At 50.2% G+C, this 20,377-nt stretch overlaps 2 protein-coding genes and 10 non-coding genes across 12 annotated transcripts; all 12 read left to right on the top strand.

Annotated features, from left to right (window-relative positions):
* Positions 1-3,883: 3,883 nt before the first annotated feature.
* On the top strand, positions 3,884-3,955 carry TRNAD-GUC (transfer RNA aspartic acid (anticodon GUC)). Its single transcript has one exon. It is a non-coding gene; the product is annotated as a tRNA-Asp (tRNA).
* Positions 3,956-4,159: 204 nt separating this feature from the next.
* Positions 4,160-4,231, top strand: TRNAD-AUC (transfer RNA aspartic acid (anticodon AUC)). Its single transcript has one exon. It is a non-coding gene; the product is annotated as a tRNA-Asp (tRNA).
* A 169-nt stretch (positions 4,232-4,400) lies between these two features.
* LOC144107275 (uncharacterized) lies at positions 4,401-5,660 on the top strand. Its single transcript, XM_077640279.1, has one exon. It carries the CDS (start codon positions 4,401-4,403, stop codon positions 5,658-5,660), a length of 1,260 nt encoding a protein of 419 aa, XP_077496405.1.
* Positions 5,661-9,673: 4,013 nt separating this feature from the next.
* TRNAD-GUC (transfer RNA aspartic acid (anticodon GUC)) lies at positions 9,674-9,745 on the top strand. Its single transcript has one exon. It is a non-coding gene; the product is annotated as a tRNA-Asp (tRNA).
* Positions 9,746-9,953: 208 nt separating this feature from the next.
* TRNAD-GUC (transfer RNA aspartic acid (anticodon GUC)) lies at positions 9,954-10,025 on the top strand. Its single transcript has one exon. It is a non-coding gene; the product is annotated as a tRNA-Asp (tRNA).
* Positions 10,026-10,151: 126 nt separating this feature from the next.
* On the top strand, positions 10,152-11,354 carry LOC144106262 (uncharacterized). Its single transcript, XM_077639026.1, has one exon. It carries the CDS (start codon positions 10,152-10,154, stop codon positions 11,340-11,342), a length of 1,191 nt encoding a protein of 396 aa, XP_077495152.1. The 3' UTR covers positions 11,343-11,354.
* A 3,735-nt stretch (positions 11,355-15,089) lies between these two features.
* On the top strand, positions 15,090-15,161 carry TRNAD-GUC (transfer RNA aspartic acid (anticodon GUC)). Its single transcript has one exon. It is a non-coding gene; the product is annotated as a tRNA-Asp (tRNA).
* Positions 15,162-15,368: 207 nt separating this feature from the next.
* Positions 15,369-15,440, top strand: TRNAD-GUC (transfer RNA aspartic acid (anticodon GUC)). The gene has a single exon. It is a non-coding gene; the product is annotated as a tRNA-Asp (tRNA).
* Positions 15,441-15,647: 207 nt separating this feature from the next.
* Positions 15,648-15,719, top strand: TRNAD-GUC (transfer RNA aspartic acid (anticodon GUC)). The gene has a single exon. It is a non-coding gene; the product is annotated as a tRNA-Asp (tRNA).
* A 68-nt stretch (positions 15,720-15,787) lies between these two features.
* On the top strand, positions 15,788-15,859 carry TRNAD-GUC (transfer RNA aspartic acid (anticodon GUC)). Its single transcript has one exon. It is a non-coding gene; the product is annotated as a tRNA-Asp (tRNA).
* Positions 15,860-15,927: 68 nt separating this feature from the next.
* TRNAD-GUC (transfer RNA aspartic acid (anticodon GUC)) lies at positions 15,928-15,999 on the top strand. The gene has a single exon. It is a non-coding gene; the product is annotated as a tRNA-Asp (tRNA).
* A 68-nt stretch (positions 16,000-16,067) lies between these two features.
* Positions 16,068-16,139, top strand: TRNAD-GUC (transfer RNA aspartic acid (anticodon GUC)). Its single transcript has one exon. It is a non-coding gene; the product is annotated as a tRNA-Asp (tRNA).
* The last annotated feature ends 4,238 nt before the right edge of the window (positions 16,140-20,377 follow it).

The raw sequence follows: 20,377 nt of genomic DNA, 5'->3' as shown, positions 1-20,377 counted from the left end.
GACCGAGTCCTAGCAAATCTGGGTTACTTTATGTCTAATCCAACGTCGCAATACTTTACCCATCAGCAGCGAAGTAGCGTCGCCAGATTATACCGAATTTACGTTTCGGCAACACTGGTGTCGGCGTGTACCAATTATGATGCTAAAAGTTTCCTTTAGTGATCACAGCTTGGTCACTATGACGTTGGGTCTGAAAAAACCATCGAAATTCAACTGGGATCTGTGGAAGTTCCATGTTCAGATTCTTGATGATTATTATTTTATACAGAAAACGCAAGACAAAATGAACGACGTGCTTGCATGCAAGACGCAAAGCTACACTAAGGCGTGGGAACTATTCAAACAAGAAGCGAAAATAGTTGCCATAGAAAGAGCCAGCGTTCGGAGCAAGAATAAGAGGAAAACAGGAAATGAAGTGAAAAAAAAGTTGCACTGCTATTTTAACGAAGAAGCTTCGTCACCGGGTAGGTTCGATAAAGAATTTAAAGAAGTGAAGAGCGAACTTGAGATAATCGATGTAGAAAGATACCTAGAAGCGGTAATACGGGCGCGTTCTGAAAGATTGTACATGGGGAAGCCCCGACTCGACGATCCATGTCAGACGAAAGGAGCTATGCTACACGCAACGAAATAAGAGCGATAACGTTCAGAGACACAGTTGTGCGAGACAAGGAATCGATTAAGTGCGCTTTCGTAGATTATTACTGCGAACTGTTTGGCCGGGAACTAGAGCTCGTAGAACGATTTGAAACAGAGTTCTTAAAGCTCATGCCAAAGCTAGAAGAAGTGAACGAAAGCTTAGAGGCACCAATTACCACAACAGAAATAGAAAGTGCTACTGATGACTTAAGCACCGGAAAAGGACCAGGACCGGACGGGTTCGGTTCGGAATTTTATAAAGCTTTTAAAGATAAGGTGGCAATGGTCCTACATTGTGTGATAGACGAAGCATACAACACAAAAAATTGCTTCCGTCTTTTAGACATAGCCATGTGGTGCTGATTCCCAAATCTGATGACCCTACTTCACTGTTGTCTGTGCGTGCGTACCGGCAGATAACGCTGGCTAACACAGATTGTAAGATTTTGCGAAAGTATAAGGTAAAAGACTGCAACGAGTAGTACAACAGCTAGTGGGACCGCACCAAACATTCGGCATTAGAGGACGTTCTATTCAAACGAACATATACGTGACAAGAACTGTTCTAGAGTGCTGCGATGCGTACTGTGGGAGGGTAGCAATGGTTTAGTTGGATTTACAAAAAGCTTTCGATAAATTTGCCCACGAAGTACTTTTTAGGGTCTTGAAACACGTTAATGTCGGCAAGATACTTTCAGAGGGAATAGAGCTATGTTACGCTAATAATTTTACTAGGATTATAATAAATACCACAACAACCACTTCAATCCAAGTGAACTCGTCTGTTAGACAAGGGTGTCCCTTGTCACCTTTATTATTCGCTTTGTTTCTCGAGCCATTTTCATTACGCATTAAAAAGAACAAGGCTATTACCGGTTTTAGTTTTTGCTCAAGAGAAGTTAAGCTTTTGCCATACGCTAATGACATTGTGATTTGCTGCGCCGGCAAGCACAGTGTCAGCAACGCAGTAAAGGTGGCAACCAAGTTCTGCAAGATGACGGGAAGTAGTATCAATTGGAGCAAATCAGTCGGTATTTGGCACGGTGAATGGGGCCTCATGCCAGCTTGTTTGAAAATATGCAATGGTCGCTCTCGCCAACAAAGTATCTCGGAGTGCCTCTGCAGAATACTGGAAGCACGAAGCGGAACGCATTAAGGAAAAAACAGCGAAGTTCGGAGGGCGGGACCTCTCCATATTTGCGAGATGAACGGTCTGCAGTCTATTTTTTACCGCGAAGATTTGGTATTTTCTGCAACTCATGTGTGCGTCGACAGTTTTAACCCACCTGTTTTTGAAGTCAGTGGCTTCCAGATATCTGTTTGTGCGAGACCAACCTGATGGATTTCTACGGACTATAATTCAAACCAGACTGCGTGATCATTTGCAGTTTTTTGTTGTCTCATCTACTCTGGTCTACGGGCCAGGTGTGCGAGGATTTTTACGGGAGGTCGTTTTGTCCTTCCGCTTCCTTCAGGCGCGCTTTTCTGTACAGTACCTGAGCAATGTCGCGCGGAAGAAACTTTACAAAGATATTGTTGATGTGTGTATGCCAGTGCCAATGTATCGTTCATTGTGTATCCGTATGGAGGGGGTAAAGATGTTTTGAAGAGGGTAAAGCGGATGCCGGTTAGGCCGTCTGTGAAAAGCTTCTTTTTTCAAGTACACACGCGACGCTCCCGGCCAAGCCGTGGCTCGAGCAAAAAGGCATCTTCGTCCCGTGGACTGCAAGCTGTTTGCACTGTAGAAGACCGGAGACCATTCACCACATATTTCTTGACTGTTCAGATTTGGTTTTTCTATGGGACATACTGCAACGCACCATAAAAAAAGATTTGCCACACCGTACGGCATCCACTTTCTCCCTACCGATAATGAAGGAGGGGTGCCATAAGATATGCCTATGCTTCCATAGCATATGGCGCACTCGGATGGCTGTGCATCGTGCCGATCTGAACCCAAGGCCTGCTAGAGAGTACTTCATTGAAAGTGTTGCTTTCATACGCGAAGTGTGTAAGGCAAGCAGTGAGCAGCCAGACTGGCTGCCTGTATTAGACGCTCTTGTCAATTTGAAGCGCTTTTAAACGCCGGCGCATGCCAAAGAGCGGTAAGCGCCTTTTCAACTATCATTTGTGCATGTGTAATCATGTATTGTTGTTGGCCGCAAAACAGGCAATAATGAAAAAAAAATCTTCGTTAGTATAGTGGCCAGTATCTCCGCCTGTTACGCGGGAGACCAGGGTTCGATTCCCCCAAGGGGAGCTTCTTTTTTTCTCGCTATGGCCGTCTGTGCCACTAACTAAAGGTACGGTCGATTCGCCTGCACTCCCTGCACCAGTTCTGTAAAGTTCTGCAGCGGTGCCGTGGCGGTGCCGCGAGCGTGCAGCGCCAGTTCCAGCAGTTCATGTGCTGCTTACTTCCAAAATTAATGGTCGAGTGCAGGCCTGGTCGTCTGCTAGCTTTGGCGTCGCCACCAAATTGCAGCCAGCAGCGTGGCGCCCAAATCAACGGCCGCCAACATCCCGAACTGCGTGAAGAATTTTCAAACAGCACATCGCAGCGAAGTGTTGGCATGAAGCAGTCTCGATGCAACCTTGCGGCAGCTAAGTGAAACGCACGTGTGTTCTTTTACTGAACACGACTGAGGTGCGCGCGCGCCGACTTGCATGCTAAGCGGTTGTAACAACGTGCATCATGCGCTGCATGCACGTGTTTAGTTTTTAGTTAACATAACCGGCTTTGAGTACTAATATAACTTTATTAGTAGAAAGGATCGACAAACGCCGGTTACGGGTCCGTCGAGAGCACTATGGTCGAGAAATGCAAGGTGCCGGCGACGGCCGCCGTCCCCACCTCCGTCGTCGCCTTCTCGGGTGGCCACTCACGTTCCATGAGAGTCGGCGGGCCCGTGTGAGGCACTGTTGTCATCGATGTGTGGAATAATTTGAGTATGTCCGCCGTTTATCGCAAAGCGCAATCCATCGTCGCGAAAGCCGTCGTCTGCTTCCATGGCGGCTACAGCTGCACCATTTCGGCACCGACCATTGAGGAGGTGCAGACTTTTCCTGCACTTTCCTGAACTAGACCTGCACAACGTCTGCACTTTTTTGAAACGAATGGCGTCGTGCAGACGGCGCCATCTTGCACCGCTGAATCGAATGGCGAAGTGCAGCACCGCGAGAACCAGTTCACGAAGTGCAGGCGAATCGAACGGACCTTAAGCATTGGTAAGCCAGAGCTTCCGCCTCCTCGTTAGTATAGTGGCCAGTATCCCCGCCTGTCACGCGGGAGACCGGGGTTCGATTCCCCGACGGGGAGCTTCTTTTTTTCTCGCTCTTACACTCTGTGCCACTAACTAAGCATTGGTAAGCCAGTGCTTCCGCCTCCTCGTTAGTATAGTGGCCAGTATCCCCGCCTGTCACGCGGGAGACCGGGGTTCGATTCCCAGACGGGGAGCTTCTTTTTTTCTCGCTCTTACCCTCTGTGCCACTAACTAAGCATCGGTAAGCCCGTGCTTCCGTCTCCTCGTTAGTATAGTGGCCAGTATCCCCGCCTATCACGCGGGGGACCGGGGTTCGATTCCCCGACGGGGAGCTTCTTTTTTTTTCTCCCACTTACCCTCTGTGCCACTAACAAAGCATCGGTAAGCCACTGCTTCCGTCTCCTCGTTAGTATAGTGGCTTTATTGCCTGGCTTTGACCCATAACATTTACACAAAAAACACACTCTGCTTCCGGCCACCGAGCGTGACGGACGTGGGATCATGAGCTCCGGCGGAGCGGCGATTGCGGCCCTTGCTGGCCGCGGAAACAGGCTTGTTGCCGACGCAGATAAGGACTACGAGATTGTTCTGCCTACTCTGCCAACAGGACGTGTTGTGTTTAACACGGTGTTTCTGCATGGTGACGTGCGAGCGAGGCCCTACCGGGTGAAAGATTTTCGGGACGCCCTCGCCAACGCTGGTGCGCTCCCCGACGTCGTGGCGTTGGGGGCGTATCAGATAAATCATGTGTGGGCGGTGACGCTCAGCAGTGCTGAAGCCACGAAAAAGCTTGCTGCATTGAAGGAGCTACAAGTGAAAGGACGCCGGTGCATCATTTTCGACCCGGAGGATCAGCAGGTTAAGCTGCGCCTGCATTGGATGCTGCATGGTGTGGCTGACGAAGACATCAGGACTGCTTTCGCGGCGTTCGGAAACGTGACGGAGGTGACGCGGGAGCGTTGGCGCGTCCAAGGGATGAAGGAGAAAGGCTCAACCACCAGGACCGTGCTACTCAAGTTGAAGCCTGGAATGAAGGTGGATGATCTGCCACACCAGTTGCGAGTAGCCGGTGAGCTGGCACTCGTGGTTGTGCCCGGGCGACCGATGCAGTGCTTGCGTTGTCACGGCACGGGCCACGTTCGCCGAGATTGCAAGGTTCCCAGGTGTTCCCAGTGCAGGCGCTATGGACACACGGACGCGGACTGCGTCCGTACCTACGCGTCGGCTACCGGTCTCGGAAAGGCGAACGACACCGTGGAACTCATGGACGTCGCCGAGGCGGAGGAAGCAGCGACTGGCATGGACGAGGCGGGCAAGCCGCCTTCGACGCTTGCCACGTGTGTGAGCTCCGAGGATAGCACCAAGGCGGCCGACGAACCAGCGAGCCAACCGCCGACGGTAGACTGCCCCCGCTTTGCTAACGAGACGTCAGGGAACGGGGCCTGCCCAACAGAGCCTGAGGACGTCGAGGCAAAAGAGCCGAGCGAGGACATCCACGAGAAGAGCGGCGCCCGTGCAACTAGCGTCACGCCCCCCGTCACCACACCGGCGAAGTGTCCCCACGACCAGACCAGCCCCGAAGGGGACAAGGTGGTAGCGCCCGGCGTCGAGGAACCCCCTGCAAAGACGGCTCAATCCCGGCGTCCGAAGTTACGGCCGCGCCCGAACCTTTCGGATGACAAGCGTTCCGGCGGCAAGGTACTCCTCGAGCAGGCCGATGTTCTTCGGCCGGATGATACCGGCGGCAAAAGTGGTGTCTAGCCGCGCGCTAGACGTGGGAGGTAAGCGCCATGCTGTTGGGTCCTTTCCTTTTAAATTAAAATGGCTCCCGCCTCCGCCTTTAAAGTCGCTACGCTGAATGTACGAGGCCTGGCGACTAGGAAAAAACAAGGTCAGGTGTATCGACTTATTGCGGAGCGCGAGATAGATGTATTGGCCGTGCAAGAGACGAAAGTGGACGGCAACGAAGGAACCGACAGCATGGTGCTGCGTTTCACGACTAGATTTTTTGCTGTCGTCAGTCATGCAGTGGGGACATCTGCTGGTTGCGTGCTCTTTGTAAAGAAGATCCCGGGGCTAGAGGTGCAAGCATATTTTTCGTGTGTGTCTGGCCGGTGTATTGTCCTTGACTTTTCCCTGAATAGCATTGAGTGGCGCATTGTTGTCGTGTATGCACCGTATGGGGTAGAGGAAAGAGTTGCTTTTTTCCAAAGCCTCCTAGAACGCGTTCGCACGGAAAGGCAGCTCATCGTCTTAGGGGACTTCAATTGTGTCCTAATTGCTCGCGATAAGTCAAGCATCCGGGGATTTCGAGACAGGAGCACTGAAGTGTTGATCAGAATTATTGATAACGGAAACCTCGAAGATGTGGCTGAATGTCTTGAGGGTGCGCGGGCAGTGAAGTTCACCCATTTTCAGGGCTCAAGCCATGCACGGCTGGACCGCATTTATACATCAGTTGACCTTGCCCCTGTATGCAGCCAGTACGAAGTTGTGGGAGTGTCCTTCTCAGACCACTGTTTAGTTGAGTGCTGCCTCGGAAGTGTCAAGCGAAGCAAAGCATTTTCATGGGAAATGTGGAAGCTAAACAACACGCTTCTTCGCGACGATGTCTACTACCGAGCAGTAAAGGATGAAATAGGAAAAATAAACCCGTGCAAGAACCTGAAGGTATGGCAGCAGTGGGAGTTAAGCAAAGAATCTTTAAAAATCAAAGCAATAGAAAGGGCCACTTGTACACGGTATAAGGAAAAACAAGACGAAGCTGAGTTAAAGGCACTACTGGAAACGTTGCTGAAGCAGGAATGCAAGGCGCCTGGGAAATGGATTGAAGATGTCAGGAAAACCAAGCAAAAGATAGAACTCATGGAAGAACGGCGTTATCGCGGAGCACTGGTGAGGGCGAGGGCGGAAGACACAGCTGCTGGCGAAGCGCCATCAAAACGTGCTCTCGGTTTAGAAAAAGCCCACGCTGAAAGTAATCACATCGATAAAATAGAATGGGGGGGGGGGGTATCTTATCGGCAGACAATGACCACATCGAAGCAGCCTTTACACAATTCTACCAGAGGCTTTTTTCGTGGCATCCGGCAGACGCAGTTGCATTTAAGCATCAGTTTCTTGGTGCAATGCCACGGCTGGACGAAGAAAGGAAAAAGAAAATGGAACTAGAAATAACTGAAAACGAAGTAGGGCATGCGATAGATGAATTAAACCTCGGAAAATCACCAGGACCAGATGGATTCAGTGCGGCATTTTATAAAGAATTTAAGCATGAAATTGCCCCCGGTGCTGTGTACAATGTTTAATGAAGCCTATAGAATAAACTTTTTGCCTCCGTCTTTTGGGACTTCCCATACAGTACTCATTCCGAAAACTGATGATATAGAGAAATTGCAATCTGTTACCGCATATCGACCAATAGCACTCACTAATGTCGACTACAAAATCTTTATGAAGGTATTAGCGCGAAGACTGCAAACAGTGATATCGGATATTGTTGGACCCCGCCAGACATGTGGAATAAAAGGGCGATCGATTTTTTCCAACATTCACAAAGCACGCAGTGTACTTGAAACCTGCGATGCAATTAATGGGCGGGTGGCCATGCTTCAGATTGATCTTGAAAAAGCTTTTGATTGTGTTTCTCATGACATCTTGTTTTCCGTTTTAGACCATGTGAATGTCGGTTCAGTTATCCGCGAGGGTGTAGCCCTGGCGTATCGAAGCTGCACGACAAGATTGATTGTTAACAAGTGCCAGGGGGCCCCCATTAGCGTGCAGCGTTCGGTGCGTCAGGGCTGCCCCCTCAGCCCTCTCTTATTTTGTATTTACATCGAAACACTGTGTAGGAAAATAATAGAAGACAATAGTATTAATGGCTTTAGGTTGCAAGGTGCTGAAGTTAAGCTGCTGGCGTATGCTGACGACGTTGCTGTATTCACGGTTGATCAGGGGAGCATAAGCGAAGCTGTCGGGTGTGTACGCGAGTTCAGCGAAGTCACCGGTAGCGGGGTTAATTGGTCCAAATGCCTCGGACTCTGGCATGGATGGTGGCCATCCCACCCGGACCATTTTGCCAACGTACCGTGGGCGGCGACACCGGGCATGTATTTGGGCGTTCCGCTCGATGCTTATCGCGAAAGCGAGGAGTATTGGAAACGGCAAACGAAAGAAGCACGTGACAGAGCTGGAAAATGGAAAGGCACCAATCTCTCCATTTTCGCCAGAGCTACAGTCTGCAACCTGTTTTTTATTAGCAAGCTCTGGTATGTGATGCAGGTTTTGCATTGCTCTCGGGTGCACATTCAGAAGTTACACCTGATTTTTGCCGTCTTTATATGGGCTTCCGAATGGGAACGTTGCAGCCGAACGAACCTGTTCCGGCGGGTAAAAGACGGGGGGTTGGGGCTAGGGCACCTCTTTTTAAGGCAGCTGGTGAACCGTTTATTGTTTTTTCGCGACGTCTCAGACCCGTTCTTGCGCACCGTGTGCCAGGTGAGGCTGCGGCGGTTGCTGCCCGAGTTTGTTGTTACCACAGAAGAGCTCTCGGGTGGAATTTTTGGTTACTACAAAGAGATTGTAGCAAGTGTTAGGTTTCTTTCAGCGCGTTTTTCTAGCGATTATTTGTATAAAACTAAAAGAAAAGTTGTACCATGATCTTTGTGATATTGTTTTCCCAGAGCCTATGTAGAGGGCCTTGTACAGTAGAGGTCCTGGAGCTGATGTTTTAAAAAGGGTAAAGAAAATGCAGGTGCCACTAGGAGTAAAGACCTTTTTTAAGTTACACACCGGGACACTACCAGTTAAAAAGTTTTTGGAAGGAAAGGATTTCTTTTTACCGTGGGGATCGAACTGCTTAATTTGTAAACAGCCCGAAACAATAGACCATGTTTTTTGCATTGCTGGGAAGGGGTTTATTTTTGGGATGTGTTACAAAGGACAATAAAGAAAGAGCTACCACTTGACGCGCAGGGAATTCGTTATTTAAGCACAGACAATGAGGATGGGGTACCATTTGATCTCATCATGCTCTTGGGCCTCCACAGTATATGGCGCTCCAGAATGGCAGGCTATTATTGCGACAAAGACGCACGACCTGCCCGAATTTATTTTCGGGAAAGAATGGACTGCTTTCTGGCCATCCAGAAAGCAGCTGCGGAGCCTCCCGAGTGGCTTTCGAGGCTAGAGCCGCTCTGTATGCTTCGTGAATTTTAGAATTACGAAGCCAGACTCATGCTGGCTGACCACGACAGTGTCTTATGTACATAGCGTTTTGTGTGTTTTCTGTTGAATGTTTTTGTTGGTTAAATGTTATGAGCCAAAGCCAGACAATAAAGAAAAAAAAAGTCGGCAGTAAAAAAATAGTGGCCAGTATCCCCGCCTGTCACGCGGGAGACCGGGGTTCGATTCCCCGACATGGAGCTTCGCCTTTTTTTGTCTCGCTTTCGTCCCCTGTGCCGTTAGCTAAGCGTCGGTGAGTCAGAGCTTCCGTCTCCTCGTTAGTATAGTGACCAGTATCCCCGCCTGTCACGCGGGAGACCGGGGTTCGATTCCCCGACGGGGAGCTTCTTTTTCTTTCTCGCTTTGGCCTCTGTGTCATTAACTAAGTATCGTTAAGCCAGTGCTTCCGTCTCCTCGTTAGTATAGTGGCCAGTATCCCCGCCTGTCACGCGGGAGACCGGGGTTCGGTTCCCCGACGGGGAGCTTCTTTTTTCTTCTGGCTCTGGCCCTCTGTGTCATTAACTAAGTATCGGTAAGCCAGTGCTTCCGTCTCCTCGTTAGTATAGTGGCCAGTATCCCCGCCTGTCACGCGGGAGACCGGGGTTCGATTCCCCGACGGGGAGCTTCTTTTTTTTTCTCGCTCTGGCCCTCTGTGTCATTAACTAAGTATCGGTAAGCTAGTGCTTCCGTCTCCTCGTTAGTATAGTGGCCAGTATCGCCGCCTGTCACGCGGGAGACCGGGGTTCGATTCCCCGACGGGGAGCTTCTTTTTCTTTCTCGCTTTGGCCCTCTGTGTCATTAACTAAGTATCGTTAAGCCAGTGCTTCCGTCTCCTCGTTAGTATAGTGGCCAGTATCCCCGCCTGTCACGCGGGAGACCGGGGTTCGATTCCCCGACGGGGAGCTTCTTTTTTCTTCTCGCTCTGGCCCTCTGTGTCATTAAGTATCGGTAAGCCAGTGCTTCCGTCTCCTCGTTAGTATAGTGGCCAGCATTCGACTTCCGGCCACCGAGCGTGACGGACGCGTTATCATGAGCTCCGTCGGAGCGGTTTCAGCGGCCCAGTCGGGCCGCGGTAACAGGTTTTTTGCGGCTACTGCCGATGATTACCAGGTTATTCTGCCCAATCTGCCATCCGGACGCATCGTCGCCAACACCGTTTTCATGCACGGCGATCCAAGAGCCCGGCCGTATCGTGTTGAAGACTACCGGGACACTTTGGCCAACCTTGGTGCGCTTCCCGACGTTGTGGCGTTGGGGGCGTATCAAATGAACCACGTGTGGGCTGTGACAATGACAACTGCTGATGCTGCTCAGAAGCTGCTTTTGGCCGTCGACGTGAAGGTAAAGGATCGCCCATGTTTGCTCATTGATCCGAATAACCGAGAGGTTCGCGTAAAGCTGCACTGGTTGCTGCATGGCGTTACCGACGAAGACGTTCGCGTGGCACTGTCGCCCTACGGGAAGGTGTTAGAAGTGACCCGGGAGAAGTGGCGGGCGCTCGGTGTCACTGAAAAAGGGTCGACGACTCGTACAGTTGGACTAAAATTGCATGCCGACGTCAAAATAGACGATATTCCGCATCAGCTCAAGATAGCCGGAGAGCTAACTCTTGTTGTTGTGCCGGGCCGCGCTCCTCTGTGTCTGCGCTGCAAGAGCACCGGGCACATTCGTCGCGACTGCAAAGTGCCGCGCTGTAGTCGTTGTCGTCGTTTCGGCCACGTCGATGCTGATTGCGCAAAGACGTACGCCAGCGTAGCCGGACCAGTGCAGGCAAACGACATATCGGACCACCTGATGGACGAGGAAGACTCAGAGGAAACAGCAAGGACGAGCCGTAACCTGGTTACGCAAGGTGCATCGTCGAACTTTCAAGGGGAACAACTAATTGACGGCGGAGATAAACCCGCAGACAAGCGGCGACATGACGACGCAGAAGGCGGGAACGAGAAGGATGAGGCAAGCACTACGGGCCACCCCTCTCCCGGAGGAGGCGAGAAACCACCCACCGAGCCGGCACCAGTCACCGTGATGGACAGCGACAGTATTAGTGCCGCTGCAAAGCGACCTCACGACGCAGGCGAAAATGGGAAGGAGCTTAGTGTCGTTGCTGCAGACGAGCCGCCAGCCAAGACGACTGTTGGACGGCGTCCTTCATTTCGACCGCTGCCGAACACTTCGGCGGCGCGCAAGACGGCGGAAACGCCGCCTATGCCGCCGTGAGGACCGCCCTGTGCTAGCACACTCCGGATCAAATCGCAGTTGGGAGGTAAGCGCCATGCCGCCGGTTTTCTTTCCCGCCTTGCTATGATGACTATGGATAAGTCCATTCGCGTGGCAACATTAAATGTCCGAGGGCTTGCCTCAAGGAGGAAGCAGAGTCAACTGTACCGCCTGTTAAGCGACTTTGACCTTGACATTCTAGCAGTTCAGGAGACGAAAGTCGAGGGCGACGTGGAAACCGGGGGCATGGTGCAGCAATTCGTAGCGCGATACTGTGCTATTGTGAGCCATTCCGTGGGATATTCTTCAGGCTGCGCATTGTTGGTCCGACATAGTCTAGGAGCTAAAATAGAAGCCGTTACGTCATGCACGTCAGGACGGTTTAATGTATGTGATTTCTTGTTGTCGTCCTTGGAGTGGCGTGTAATCTGTTTGTATGCGCCGACTGTTGCCGGGGAAAGGTGCAGGTTTTTTGAACAGCTACAACAGTATACCCAGTGTAATAGGTTGGTCATTCTTATTGGCGATTTCAACTGCGTTCTTTCATCCCGGGACAAAACTAGCACCCGACCGTACAAGGATGCAAGCACGACTGCCCTAAATGAAATAATAGGGAACAGTAGTTTGGCGGATGTGGCTGAATGCCTTGGTGGTGGAAGAAATACGCAGTACACCCATTTTCAGGCTTCGAGCCACGCTCGTTTGGATAGAGCATACGTAAGCCTTGATTTGGTACCCTTTTGCAAGGAGTACCGAGTGAGCGCTGTTTCATTTACTGATCACTGCTTAGTCAGTTTTCTAGTAGCAAGCACGAAAGAAAGGAAAAGAAGCTTCGAGTGGCAGTTATGGAAATTGAATTCAAAATTACTGGATGATGAAATTTTTATGGCAGACGTGACGACGCAAGTTGATGCAATGAAACATATGGGTAATACGACGTACAGAGAAAAATGGGAGAACTTCAAGCATACAGTTAAAATGAAAGCATTGGAGCGGGCGAGCGCTATACGCAGACAAAAGGGGGCAGAGGAAAAAACGATGCGCAGAAACTTGGAAAAATTGATCAGTGAAGAGTGTAGTAGACCCGGCATGTTCATGGACGATATTCGCGCACTAAAGCATAAAATAGAACAGTTCGACATCGAAAGATACCACGGTGCTCTGGTGCGAGCGAGAGCTGAAAAGCTGATAGCGGGGGAAGTTCCATCAAAAAGAGCGTTGGGCGCAGAAAAGTGGCACGCGCGGCGCAATCAGATAGTGGAAATTGAAGTTGGTGGAAAAGTTAGTGACACAGCAGAAGATATTGAGCGCGCTTTCTTCGAGCACTACAGTGGGTTATTTGCCAACTGCTCAGTTGACATTGATCGTTTCAAGAAGGACTTCCTTTTGTTGATGCCCAGCCTAGACGACAGTACGAAGGAATTATTGGAGGCAGCTATCTCAGTAGAGGAGGTGAAAAACGCTATTGAAAGCTTGCAGCCGGGGAAGTCTCCGGGGCCGGATGGTCTGACCTCAGCCTTTTATAAACGTCTAAAAAGAACAATTTCACCAGTTTTAGCTGCTGTCTATAATGAGGCATTCGATCTCAATGTACTGCCGCCTTCCTTCACATCCTCCCACACTGTTCTTATACCGAAATCAGAAGACCCCTCTGTATTGCGCAGAGTAACTTCTTACCGTCCAATTTGCCTCACAAATGGAGACTATAAGATAATGATGAAAATTTTGGCTAAGCGATTGCAGACAGTCATTACTGATCTGGTGGGGCCGCATCAAACGTGCGGTATTAAAGGCCGATCTATTTTTTCAAATATACATGTAGCGCGTAGAATCCTTGAGTGCTGCGACGCAATGGGCACACAAGTGGCAATAATCCAAATTGATCTGGAGAAAGCTTTCGATAGGGTGCCTCATGAAATTCTTCTGTGCATTCTAGATCATGTGAATGTGGGTAGAATTATTCGAGGCGGGGTCGCCATGGCGTACCAGGATTGCACGACAAGTCTAATTGTCAACAAGGTTGTGGGTTCACGCATTCCAGTCAAACGCTCGGTGCGCCAGGGTTGCCCTCTTTCGCCACTGTTGTTTTGTTTGTATATAGAGTCATTTTGTTTGAGCGTGATACAGAGCGATTGTATGCGCGGTTTTAAACTACATCAGTTAGAAGTCCGACTGTTGGCTTATGCGGATGATATAGCCATCTTTTGTAATGATTACGACAGTGTAACACAGGCTGTTAAGTGTGTTAAAAGTTTTTGTGCGGCCAGTGGCAGCGCGGTAAACTGGAGTAAGTGCCTGGGATTCTGGCACGGGGATTGGCCGGAGGCCCCAGACACTTTTGCCAACATGAGTTTTACTACGACTCCTGTTAAATACTTGGGAGTTCCTCTTGAGTGCTACAAAGACAGCGAGGCCTACTGGAGGAGTGAAGTGGATAAAATGAGGGAAAGAGTGAATAAATGGAATGGATGGAATTGGTCAATGTTCTCGAGAGCCACAATTTGCAACATATTTTTAGTGAGCAAACTTTGGTATGTCCTTCAAGTCTTGCATTGCTCCAGGGTTCATATCCAAAAATTTCATCGGGTGTTTGCAGTGTTCGTGTGGGCATCTTCCTGGGAAAGATCAAGCCGCACCAATTTATTTCTACGAGTTCGAAATGGAGGACTCAGTTTGTCACATTTGTTTTTGAGACAGGTTGTCAATCGGTATTTATTTCTTCGGGACGTTAAGCACCCGTTTCTACACACTGTCTGTCAACTTCGCCTGGGGAAGCACTTGCCTAATATGGTTGTCTCTGCTGGCAGTATGCCCGGTGGAGTGCATGGTTTTCTACGCGAAGTTGTGGTTTCATGTAGGTTTTTGATGGCGCGGTTTTCACTCCAATACCTGAGTGAAGTCAACCGGAAAAAACTGTATAAAGACCTCTGTAGTGTGGTTCTCCCCGTGCCTTTATATCGGTCCCTTTACAGGGAAGGTATAGGTAACAAGGTACTAAAGCGTGTTAAGGCAATGTTAGTCCCGTCTGGTGTTAAGACTTTCTTTTTCAAATTACACACTGGAACTCTGACTGTCAAACCGTGGATGGCTGAAAAAGGTTTTTTTGTTCCCTGGGGTACTCACTGTATAATATGCAGAAAGGAGGAGACAATTGAGCATGTGTTCCTTGAATGCTGGGATGCTGTGTTCCTTTGGGATGTGCTTCAGCGCACAATCAAAAAAGAATTTCCGCTTGATGGGTACGGAATTCGCTACTTGCCAATTGAAAGTGATGACGGTACCCCATTTGATTTGATCATGCTAATAGCCCTACACAGTATTTGGAAATGCAGAATGGCAGTAAGGCACGCCGATCTCGATGCAAGACCGGCACGTCAATATTTCAAAGAAAGCATAAGCAACTTTGTTCAGGAGAAAAAGATGCTGGAATGTAGTCCAGAGTGGCTGTCACTTGTTGAGTTATTATTGGCGATGAAGGAATTTTAGCATGAGCGTGACCGCACAAGCTGAGCGGCCGTTGTTTTAACAAAGCTGTTGATTGTGTTTTAGTGCTTATGTATGAATATGTGCTTTCTTTTCATGTGGGTCAGAATACCGGCAATAAAGAAAAAAAATAGTATAGTGGCCAGTATCCCCGCCTGTCACGCGGGAGACCGGGGTTCGATTCCCCGACGGGGAGCTTCTTTTTCTTTCTCGCTTTGGCCCTCTGTGTCATTAACTAAGTATCGTTAAGCCAGTGCTTCCGTCTCCTCGTTAGTATAGTGGCCAGTATCCCCGCCTGTCACGCGGGAGACCGGGGTTCGATTCCCCGACGGGGAGCTTCTTTTTCTTTCTCGCTTTGGCCCTCTGTGTCATCAACTAAGTATCGTTAAGCCAGTGCTTCCGTCTCCTCGTTAGTATAGTGGCCAGTATCCCGCCTGTCACGCGGGAGATCGGGGTTCGATTCCCCGACGGGGAGCTTCTTTTTTCTTCTCGCTCTGGCCCTCTGTGTCATTAACTAAGTATCGGTAAGCCAGTGCTTCCGTCTCCTCGTTAGTATAGTGGCCAGTATCCCCGCCTGTCACGCGAGAGACCGGGGTTCGATTCCCCGACGGGGAGCTTCTTTTTTTTCTCGCTCTGGCCCTCTGTGTCATTAACTAAGTATCGGTAAGCCAGTGCTTCCGTCTCCTCGTTAGTATAGTGGCCAGTATCCCCGCCTGTCACACGGGAGACCGGGGTTCGATTCCCCGACGGGGAGCTTCTTTTTCTTTCTCGCTTTGGCCCTCTGTGTCATTAACTAAGTATCGTTAAGCCAGTGCTTCCGTCTCCTCGTTAGTATAGTGGCCAGTATCCCCGCCTGTCACGCGGGAGACCGGGGTTCGATTCCCCGACGGGGAGCTTCTTTTTTCTTCTCGCTCTGGCCCTCTGTGTCATTAACTAAGTATCGGTAAGCCAGTGCTTCCGTCTCCTCGTTAGTGTAGTGGCCAGTATCCCCGCCTGTCACGCGGGAGACCGGGGTTCGATTCCCCGATGGGGAGGTTCTTTTTCTTTCTCGCTTTGGCCCTCTGTGTCATTAACTAAGTATCGTTAAGCCAGTGCTTCCGTCTCCTCGTTAGTATAGTGGCCAGTATCCCCGCCTGTCACGCGGGAGACCGGGGTTCGATTCCCCGACGGGGAGCTTCTTTTTTCTTCTCGCTCTGGCCCTCTGTGTCATTAACTAAGTATCGGTAAGCCAGTGCTTCCGTCTCCTCGTTAGTATAGTGGCCAGTATCCCCGCCTGTCACGCGGGAGACCGGGGTTCGATTCCCCGACGGGGAGCTTCTTTTTTTTTCTCGCTCTGGCCCTCTGTGTCATTAACTAAGTATCGGTAAGCCAGTGCTTCCGTCTCCTCGTTAGTATAGTGGCCAGTATCCCGATTCTGCTTCCGGCCGCGCTAGCGAACGGACGCGTTATCATGAGCTCCGTCGGAACGGCGTCAGCGGCCCAGGAGGGCCGCGGAAACAGGTCTTTTGGTGCTTTTTCTTCGACAGGTGCTGAATACCAGGTAGTTATACCGAGTTTGCCTACAGGGCGTTTCGTTGCCAACACAGTTTTTTTTTTGCACTGTGATATCAGGGCACGCCCATACCGGGTGGAAGATTTCCGCGATGTTCTGGCTGAGTTATCGCTCCTGCCGGAAGTAATCGCCATCGGAGCCTACAGGATGAGACACGTGTGGGCGGTTACGTTTAAGGATGAAGACGCCGTGAAAAAAATTGAGTGCTGGTGAGCTGGTTGTGAAAAAGTGCCGGTGTCTCGTCATCGACCCAGCCAACCAAGACGTGCGCATGAAAGTCCACTGGCTCTTGCACAGTGTTCCTGACGACGACGTGAAGCTCGCCTTCGCGGCATTTCGCAATGTGACTGACGTTGCCCACGAGCGGTGGCGAGTGCAGGGTATGGCAGACAAAGGCTCCACCACAAGGCTCGTCACCCTGAAGCTGAAACCGGGAGTGAAGCTCGACGACATTCCGCACCAGGTTAGCGTCGCCGGTGAGCTGGCTCTCGTGGTCGTGCCGGGCAGGGCTCCGCTCTGCCTTCGCTGCCGTGGCACGGGCCACATACGCCGGGAGTGCCGCATTCCGTGGTGCGGTGCTTGTCGACGGTTCGGCCACGAGGACAGCCAGTGCGAGCGTACCTACGCAAAAGTCACCGGGTCCGTTAACACTCAGGACGCTTGAGCCTTGCTCATGGACGCGGCGGATATGGAAGAGACGTCTGCCGCTACGACTGCGACAGCGGCGGGCGAGACGAATTCCGTGGAGACATCGCAACAGGACAAAATTGTTGCTGAGGAGGGCGTAACCATACGTGAACCAGCGCCTCGCCAGGACGAAGGGCCGAGGTCGGAGGGCGAGGTGAAATCCCCAGTCGCTACTGGGGCTCCTTCCGTTCCTCCTGACCCTGTGAGCATGGACATGTCTTCCGGGGCGGCTAACCTAGCGGCGGGAAAGCGCCCGCACGACGACGGTGAGAGCACGGCGCTTCAACAGGACGGCAATGGCGGAGTCGAGCCGCCGTCCAAAGCCGCAGGTATGAGGCGGCCGAGCTTGAAGCCGCGGCCGAACACTTCGTCCGAAGCACGGCAGGCGGGGAAACCGCCTCCGTAGTTTCATGCCTAGAGCCCGTTCTGGGGTCTGGGGTTTTTTTTTTTTTTTGGCGTGGCGCGAAGGCAGACACCATAAAATAAGGCGTTTTTTTTCTCGGTATGGCTCTCATTTTAACTGAAGCACTGCGTGTAGCCACTTTAAACGTGCGGGGCCTTGCAGCAAGAAGGCGACAATGTCAGCTCAGTCGCCTTCTTCTAGACAACGATCTGCACGTTGTTGCAATACAAGAAACTAAAATTGAAAGCCAAGAAGCTACAGAACGTATGGTGTCCGTTTTCCGTACGCACTTTGAAGTATGTGTGTGTCATTCTGTAGGTGCCTCTGGCGGCTGCGTACTTTTTCTTCGCAATAATCTCGGTATTACGGTGCAGTCACTTTTCTCGTGTGATAGCGGCCGTCTTCTTGTCGTTGATTTTTTTGTACTCTGGCGTTGAGTTCCGAGTTATTTGTGTGTATGCACCAAATGCGGAGTCCGAGCGAAGAGTGTTTTTTGACCGCTTTGAGACATACCTAAACTGTGACAAGGTACTAATCCTACTGGGCGATTTCAACTGCGTCTGTCAGGCTACTGATCGTGCAGGAAGTTCGTTTGTGAGAGATAGGAGTGCTGATGTCTTGAACGAATTGGTCCATGGCCATAATTTAGAAGATATTGTAAGTGTTTTCACCAATGGCCCTTGTACACGGTATACCCATTTTCAGGGCAATAGCCACGCCCGATTGGACAGAGTGTATGTGTCGGCAGAACTTTTTTCACTATGCACATTGTATGATGTCAGACCTGTGGCTTTCAGTGACCACGCCCTAGTGATTACAACCTTTGGCAGGCAGCAAAGCAAAAAGCGGTTTAATTGGCATTTATGGAAATTCAATAATAAGTTGTTGGAGAACGAAGGATTCGTTAAGGAAGTAAAGCAAGAACTAGAGAAGCTAATTACAGCGCAACCGCCGAACTTCGCTGCAGAGTGAGAGGAGTTTAAGCAAAGGGTAAAAATAAGAGCGATTGAAAAAGGTACGCAGTTGAAATATGCCGAGAAACAAAAGGAAGCAGAGCTTCGTGAACAGCTTGAATACCTCACGTGTATAGAAAGCGCACAACCAGGCGAATGCTTTAATGAAATCAGGGATGTCAAAGCCCAGCTGGAAAAAATGGACGCCGATAAGTATACTGCGGCAGTTAATCGGGCGCGAACTGAGCAGCTATGGGCAGGGGAAACACCAACAAAACGAGCGATATCCGATGAAAAACGATACTCGTGCCGAAAGCAAATACGACAAATAAACACTGGGGCAGGGGTTTCGGCAGACAGTGGCGTAATCAAGGAAACAATCTGTGATCACTTCAACGATATGCTGGGTCATTCGCGGAAAGCGGCTTCCATTGCGAATTTCTACCACTTATGCCGAAACTTGAAGTAATCAAAATACGGCTCGAACAGACGATTTCCTTGCAAGAAATAGAGGACGCGATAGATGCATTGACAACCGGTAAAGCTCCTGGCCCCGACGGCCTGGGAGCAGCTTTCTACAAAGCTTTCAAAACTGCAATAGCCCAGATACTGCAAGTCATTGTCGTTGAAAGTTATGAGAAAAAACGTGTTCCGCTGTCCTTCACAACTTCGCACATATTGCTCATTCCTAAAACCGATGATGCTGAAAAGCTCCTGATGGTGGGGTCTTATCGCCCGATAAGCCACACAAACGTCGACTACAAGATTTTCATGAAGGTGTTGGCGAAGAGACTGCAGAGTGTTATAACACCGATTGTAGGCACGCACCAAACATGTGGCATAAAAGGTCGAAGTATCGCTACGAACATACACGTGGCGCGGTCCATACTAGAATGCTGTGACTCTTTTGATGACCGAGTGGCGATGATACAACTAGATCTGGCAAAAGCCTTTGACCGGGTGTCTCATGACGTCCTGTTTGCCGTACTAGAGCATGCGAATGTTGGCCGAATAATAACAGAAGGTGTTAGAATGGCATACGCAAACTGTACGACTCAGATTGTTGTGAACGGCGAACTCACTGGCAGCCTGCAAGTGCGATCTTCTGTAAGACAGGGTTGTCCCCTGTCGCCATTGCTGTTCGCGGCGTACCTTGAGCCACTTTGCATGGCCATCCGGAATAATGAATGCATAACGGGTTTCAGGCTGCATTCAGCGCACGTAAAAATCTTGGCTTATGCTGATGACATCGCTGTATTTTGTGCAAATACAGAAAGTATTTCTGAGGTAACGAACGTAGTGCACAAATTTTGTAGCTGCACTGGAGCCCAGATCAACTGGGAAAAAAGCAACGGGTTCTGGCACGGTGGCTGGGACGTCACGCCTGAACACTATTCTCGGATGCGCTGGTCCACCACTCCAGCGTTGTATTTAGGAGTACCGCTTGACAGTTACCGGGACCCAGATCCGTACTGGCTTGACCAAGCATCGCGGGCCAAGGAAAGAAGTGATGCATGGCAAGGGAGACAGTTATCGATGTTTTCGCGTGCCATTATCTGCAACCTGTTCCTTACTGCTAAAGTGTGGTATGTGACGAATGTGCTCAGTGCTTCCCGGGCAAGCATTCAAAAACCTCATCGAGTATTTGCGGTTTTTATTTGGGCTTCGACCTGGGAAAGGACGAGTCGAACAAACTTGTTTCTTTCTGTGAAGAAAGGTGGGCTTGGCTTGGTGCATTTATTTTGGAGACAAGTTGTCTCGCGTTTCATGTACCTACGGGATGAAAATGATGTCTTCCTCCGCACCGTAATGCAAGTACGGCTTTGTCGACTTCTTCCTGACCTTCTTGTAAGTTCGGTACATGCAAATGGTGCGATAAGAGGGTACCTTAAAGAAGTTGTGCTCGCGTACAGAATGCTGCATGTTCGGTTTTCCATGGAGTATTTGTGTAATGTCA

This window comes from Amblyomma americanum, chromosome 10 (genome assembly GCF_052857255.1).
Source record: "Amblyomma americanum isolate KBUSLIRL-KWMA chromosome 10, ASM5285725v1, whole genome shotgun sequence".
NCBI classification, from domain to species: domain Eukaryota; kingdom Metazoa; phylum Arthropoda; class Arachnida; order Ixodida; family Ixodidae; genus Amblyomma; species Amblyomma americanum.
The sequence above is the reverse complement of the archived record's forward strand: the minus strand, read 5'-3'. Positions and strand labels throughout refer to the sequence as shown.